This window comes from Cyprinodon variegatus, unplaced genomic scaffold (genome assembly GCF_000732505.1).
Source record: "Cyprinodon variegatus isolate N-32 unplaced genomic scaffold, C_variegatus-1.0 Scaffold327, whole genome shotgun sequence".
Lineage (NCBI taxonomy): Eukaryota > Metazoa > Chordata > Actinopteri > Cyprinodontiformes > Cyprinodontidae > Cyprinodon > Cyprinodon variegatus.
In genome coordinates this window covers 802,143-808,142 of record NW_015150780.1, presented here as the reverse complement: position 1 = coordinate 808,142, position 6,000 = coordinate 802,143, and the positions used below count along the sequence as shown (strand labels likewise).

General features: G+C 36.6%; 1 protein-coding gene across 4 annotated transcripts in view; it reads left to right on the top strand.

Annotated features, from left to right (window-relative positions):
• The window catches only part of cacna1g (calcium channel, voltage-dependent, T type, alpha 1G subunit), a 111,331-nt gene that overhangs the window by 83,567 nt on the left and 21,764 nt on the right, over positions 1 to 6,000 (top strand). For all 4 annotated transcript variants that reach the window (XM_015384960.1, XM_015384959.1, XM_015384958.1 and 1 more), the window contains exon 30: positions 4,076 to 4,525. In XM_015384960.1, the coding sequence (XP_015240446.1) occupies positions 4,076 to 4,525 (450 nt within the window). The remainder of the gene's footprint in view (positions 1 to 4,075; positions 4,526 to 6,000) is intronic.

Here is a 6,000-nt window from a genome sequence, read left to right as displayed (position 1 = left end):
AATTCAGGACTAAATATATAAAAAAAAAAAAAAAAAATGACATTTCTTTGAAAAAAAATAAAAAAAAAAAAAGAAAGAAAGAAAGAAAGAAAGAAAAAGAAAGAAAAAAGAAGCCTTGTACTTCTCATATCCACAATGTTACGGACTCTTTTTTTTAAATCTGTTGGTGATGAATTATGGGATGGCCTAGCACATGGATGACTCCTCTATGAAAAGATGAGACATGACTCTCTATGCAAACCACTTTTTTATAATGACTCCACATCAGTCAGCATCTCTTCAACATTCCTACACTGTCAAAGGAATGCAAATCATATCGGAGCAGGTTTTCTCAAACTGTTTATGCAGGGCAGATTGTAGCGAGCAGAAAGAAAACTGGTGGACTTCAAATGCTGCTATCCAGAGAAAATTGCAGTTTAAGACATAAAAATAGTATCAACACAATAAGTGCAGAATACCTGCTCTGAATTAATAAGAAGCAGACTAAACCAAGTTGGAATTAGTGATGAGTTAGTCATGAGAGCCAATAAAATATTAAGGAAAACTACGTGGAGAGACCATTGAACTGGACAGCTAAGTGGTTAAAAGTTCCACTTATTATGCTTTCTTCTAAGTGGAGACACAATGAAAACAGACATGAAAAACATGATGGTTGAGCAGTGAGAGACACATAAAAGGAGAGAGAGGATGTAAATGTGTTTTGGAAAACGTCTGGTTCTGTTTAGCAAATGTCTGAAATATGCAAAGATATAAGATGGAAAGGGGACGTACTATAAAATTTAAGATGTTTTGTGAAGGAACACAGTGTGTAAATGTCAAGCCAAATTAGGCAGAAAAGACCAGCTTCCGCTCAGAGGGCTGAAATGGTTATGTGTGGTCACAGCCTGGTTGATATATGCATTCTTCCTGCAGAAGACTCTTGTCACTTTAGCTTTGCTGTGATGAAAGTCCACAGCACTCATGTTAACTAGAGTGGAAAACAGGGTCGCAATCTTCAAAATCAAGCAGCACACAACAATTGATGCTTTAATATTATAGCACCCTTCATTCCTAATAAACCTCTTGGTAAAAATGTGTGTTCATTATATCGGTGTGAATGACGTGAATGAAGTTTTAATATTACTAAATCTATTCAAGCATTAAAAACAACATTACCACAGAAACAACCCAGAAAAGGTCCCAAGGTATCACTCGGGGGGGCTTCATGAAGCCAGAGGTGTAAACATCCTTTTTGGAGCATAATACATTAAAAAAAAAAAAAAAAAAAAAACTGTAGGTTGTGTATATATGTGAAAATCTGAGACTTCATTTGTTCACAGCGAAACACGTTTTGAGCATTAAAAAGCCGTTCAAAGCCTCAACTTGGACGGGTGTGCACTTTAAAGTCAGATACGCTGAGCTGCTCTGTTTTTTTCCTATTTCTTTTACAATGGAGCATGCTGTAAGATTAATTTAAGTAAGAAAGTAGAATATAAAGTGAATATAAAGCACTTTTAAGATTTGTGGTATATAAGGAATATAAAATGTAGTATTTTTCACTGGCAGGTTTTGATGGTTTTAGCTAATGTACGTGTTAAACTGTTTCTCACAGTACACTCAGAAAATATTTTGCGTGGTAATAATCTAACTTTTCCTCATACTTAAAATAAAGTACATTGTCTAATTGGTTGAAGCTATGCAGCTGCAGAAGTTCAGATTTTCCAATTGACTTTTCTAGCATTTTGAGCAACGCTGGAAATGCTGCAAGGCTTGCCTCTCCCTACGCTCAAACATTATCTCTAAGGGGGTGGCCCAACATCCTAAATAAGAAGCAACGATTGTAGTGAATGCACATTTTAGGTAAGGAGGATGTAAACCAAAATGACAATGGTTGTTCATTGAATGTGGAGGGTAGAGTCTGTGGGTTAGATTTTAGACCCCCCCCCCCCCCCCCCCCCCCCCTTCAATGAAAATAAATATCTCTGCATCAGGTTGATCTTGATCCCTGCTGCTCTCACTGTGTTTTTGTTTAAATAGTATATTATCATATACAAGTAGTAATTAATTTCCATTATATGGCCAAAATCCTGTAAAATGGACCTACTTTGATCTCTACAAACAATTTCACCTCACTGCAAGTATTCAGTTTTACCCCTTCTATGGTTCTTTTATTTTGTATACATCCTTTGTCTTCTCAACTACACTAAACCAACGGTATAAAGCTACTTCATAGAATTTCAAACATCAAATCTATTGTGCCTGAAAGAAGACTTGTTTACCTCAAATTGAGTGACTGCCAGAATCCCTCTTTACGTGGTAGGAAGACTGGATTTATTCAGAATATACCACTCGCCATTTTGTGACAGGAAAGTCTTTCTTTCAGCTTGAGACAATTCTTTTTCTATGGATGAATGATCAGCTTCCTCTGGGTTGTATTACTCTCCATCTTCTTTTGATCCCTTTTCTGAATCAAAATATAAAAATATATAGACTTTAAGGTCTACTGTCATTTGAGGCACCTTTTATAACCTTTATAACTGACTTTAAACTCTGTTTCTGGGCATTATGACCTGAAAACAACAGGAGAGTTTAACAATAACCATGATATTGGCCTAGACCATATGAGTTTGTTTTATTGTGGAAGTACTGGAAGAAAAAAATTATACATTGATTAAGTCTTAACAGTTTGCCTTAAACTGCAAAGGAAAATGTACAAGAAGGTGCTTTCCTCAGAAGGCAACACTTTAGACTACATGTAAAGAAAAAAAATACTTACAGTATAATCCTCATACTAAAACACACTTGTTGTAGCATCAAGCTGCTGGGATAAATTTGATGAGGATTTTGTTTAACAAGGATGACATGGATGGTCAGATGGTCAACATTCAGGACAAGTCTGGAAAACAAAACTTATTAGAGGCTGCAACATACATGACATTAGATGTTTTAGCTTCAGACAGGACAGCAACCCTGAACATAAAGCCTAAGATTGGATAGGATGGTTTACATCAGAGCAAATGTACTGTATGTTTTATGACTGCCGAGTTAATTATCTAAACCCAATAGAGAATCCTCAGAAAGGCTTAATAACTAATGTTTAGTGATGTTAGCCCATAGATCTGACCAGCCTTGAGCTTACCAAAAATCCCTGTAAAGTTTTTCTTGTTACCTAGTAATAAAGTGTAAATTGCTATGTTATCCCAATGTTATTAAATGGTTATTGCTGTACTGTAAAATAAAGTTTTACCAGGTAAACCACTTACACATTGACCAGATTTATTGGAAGAAAAATTATTTAGACCATGCCTCCACTTTCTTCCACTTTACAACTATGAAGTACTTTGTGTTGGTCTATAACTACACAAGAAACTATGGAAATTACTTTGACTTTTGTGGTTGTCACGTCATAAAATGGGAGCACATTCAAGGTGTGTAAATGCTTTTGTGAGGCATTCATCCAGTTTTTGCAAAGTCATACCACAGTGGCTTTTAATAAGAGGTGCTGGATAAAGCTGTGCATAAAGCCTAATATAATCTGTAAGCTCTCATTTATTCATTTATTTTTCCTTTGAGAGACACACTTGACAGAGCAAGCAGAGCAAAAGTACATTTACACTGAGCTGGAATAAAACAAGTTCAAATAAAATAAAGAGTATTAATTTGATTATAAATTAGACTATTAGTTTATTCTTTTTCTTTTTTTACAAGGCTATTGACAGAAAATATTTCCTGGGAAAACTGAATAAAAAAACTGAGATCTTTAAATTATTTATGTTGATGCTTGTGCAAATTCTCGGTCACTCAGGTCATGGCAACTAAAACAAGCAACCGGACTTTTGCACACTTTTTTTTCTTACTTTTTGACACATGTCAGGAGTCTTTGTCAGAACTGACAGACTCCTGAAAAGATCAGAACTGACAAAGACTCCTAGGTAGGTATTGAAATAAATTAAGAAAAGCAACAGTCTATTTGTTTCTGATTTAAGCCTGTTTTGTTGATCTGTATCTCTACAAAATGTATTTCACGATTTGCAATACTTCTGATGTCCTTTTCGGGACTATGGTACTCCCTGACTTTTTTTCTTCATCTCACCAGGACACATTGCGGGAGTGCCCACCAGACCATAACACGGATGTGGACTATGCCTGCAATCCGAGCCTTCAGTTTATCTCGCCCATGTATTTTGTCTCCTTTGTGCTCACCGCCCAGTTTGTGCTCATCAATGTGGTGGTGGCCGTGCTGATGAAGCACCTGGACGACTCCAACAAGGAGGCCCAAGAGGAGGCGGAGATGGATGCAGAAATTGAGCTGGAGCTGGCCCAGGGCACCCTCTGTTGCATGGGCGCCCCCACTTGTGGGGGTGGGGGGGTTGACAAAGGATTCTTGGCTGCTGGTTCAGGGCTTGGAGCTGTGCCAGGGAGAAGGGAGAGGGCTGTAGGTGCCAGAGGAGAGTCAGGAGAAGGAGTGAGGAAGTTGCGGCAGTCTTTGACGTATCAGAGACCTTACAACTCCTGCGAATCCCCCCAGTCATATTCGCCGTCACAAGTAAGTATTTCCACGTGTGTGTATGAGTGCTTTGTGGCTGGTTGAAAATATAAATGGCTTACTTTGTATGCTTGCAGTTAGTGGGCAAGGGGGGCTGCAGTAATGCTTCCAAACTTAAAGAGTAAAACTTGAATAATAGAAGCAGAAAAACATTCAAATCACTATAACATAACATGTTCAAGAAGCTGCTTAGATTTGCTCTATTGGTTAATCTGATTTAAAACCTAGAATTTGTTTAAGGGATACTGGTGTAGAGGGAAATTTTAATTAGTATAAAAACATTATTTAAATAAGGGAAAATGGTTCAGTTACATAATTGAATACTTCTTTAGGATGCTAATTATTAGTGTTGCACCGATACCAGTATCAGGCGGGGCCCCGATACGGCACTAAAATGGTGATATCAGTATTAGCGAGTACCAAAAAAATAGGGCACCGATACCATTTTGATAGCCAAAAGTTTGTTCAACTATTGTCACCGATTCCAGTGAGGCAATAAAAAGTTCTACTGGATTCACTTTGTCTTTTTTTTCTGCTTTACAAAGGTAGGCAGCAGCTTGGAAAAAGCCATGATGGCAATTATTTTACATCCAAGTAGTATGCAGTTCTTTATATATACACACATCACTTTCAAACAGATGATACTAGTATGGTATCGATATTGGCCGATACTGCAAAGCCAGGTATCAGATATCAGTATCGGGACAAAAAAATGACATTGGCGCAACACTACTAATTATCATCAGTTTTGCTTATAAATTGATTTCTTAAAATAAGATGGTTTTCCCCACTGTATAAATGTGTTTAGTAACAGAATAAAGAAATATCCCAATATACTGCATGGGCATTGCTCCGTGTATAGTCTAAGTCATTCTAGACTGATCGAACAATTAAAATAAGTCGAGCAAAACAAAAGATAGGTAGATAGACGGACGGATATCATGATAGTAATGAATTACTAAATAATAATTGAAAAATAAATAGTTACAATTTGATTTGTCAGTTTTCTGTCATACTTTTGGGGCATATACTATATTTGTAGATCGGTTTACCAAATTATTTGTGACATTTTTGTGGGAAGAAGAAAGGCACCCAACAATTACAAGAGATAGAACCTATAGTAACACTGGCGTAGTTCTATGGGAGCAGCTGCATTAACACATTTGTCAAAATATAAACAGTATGTAAAAAAAAAAGCAACATAATAGAATAAAAACTAGGTTAGTTTATATAGTCACATCTAACTACATCTCGCCCTTGTAGCAAAAGCAAACCTTGTTACAGGCAGAAGGATTGTTGTATTTTTTTTCAATTACTTTTTTTTTTTTTTTCATTTTGAGTTTTTGAAGGTTCAAGTGTGTGGGTTAATCATAATTACGCTTCCTAAGACTGTCCGCAGAGGCTCACACTTCTATTATAAATTTCCAATGATAGCCTGAGATCTTCACATAAAGATGACTCACCCTCAGCCGTGA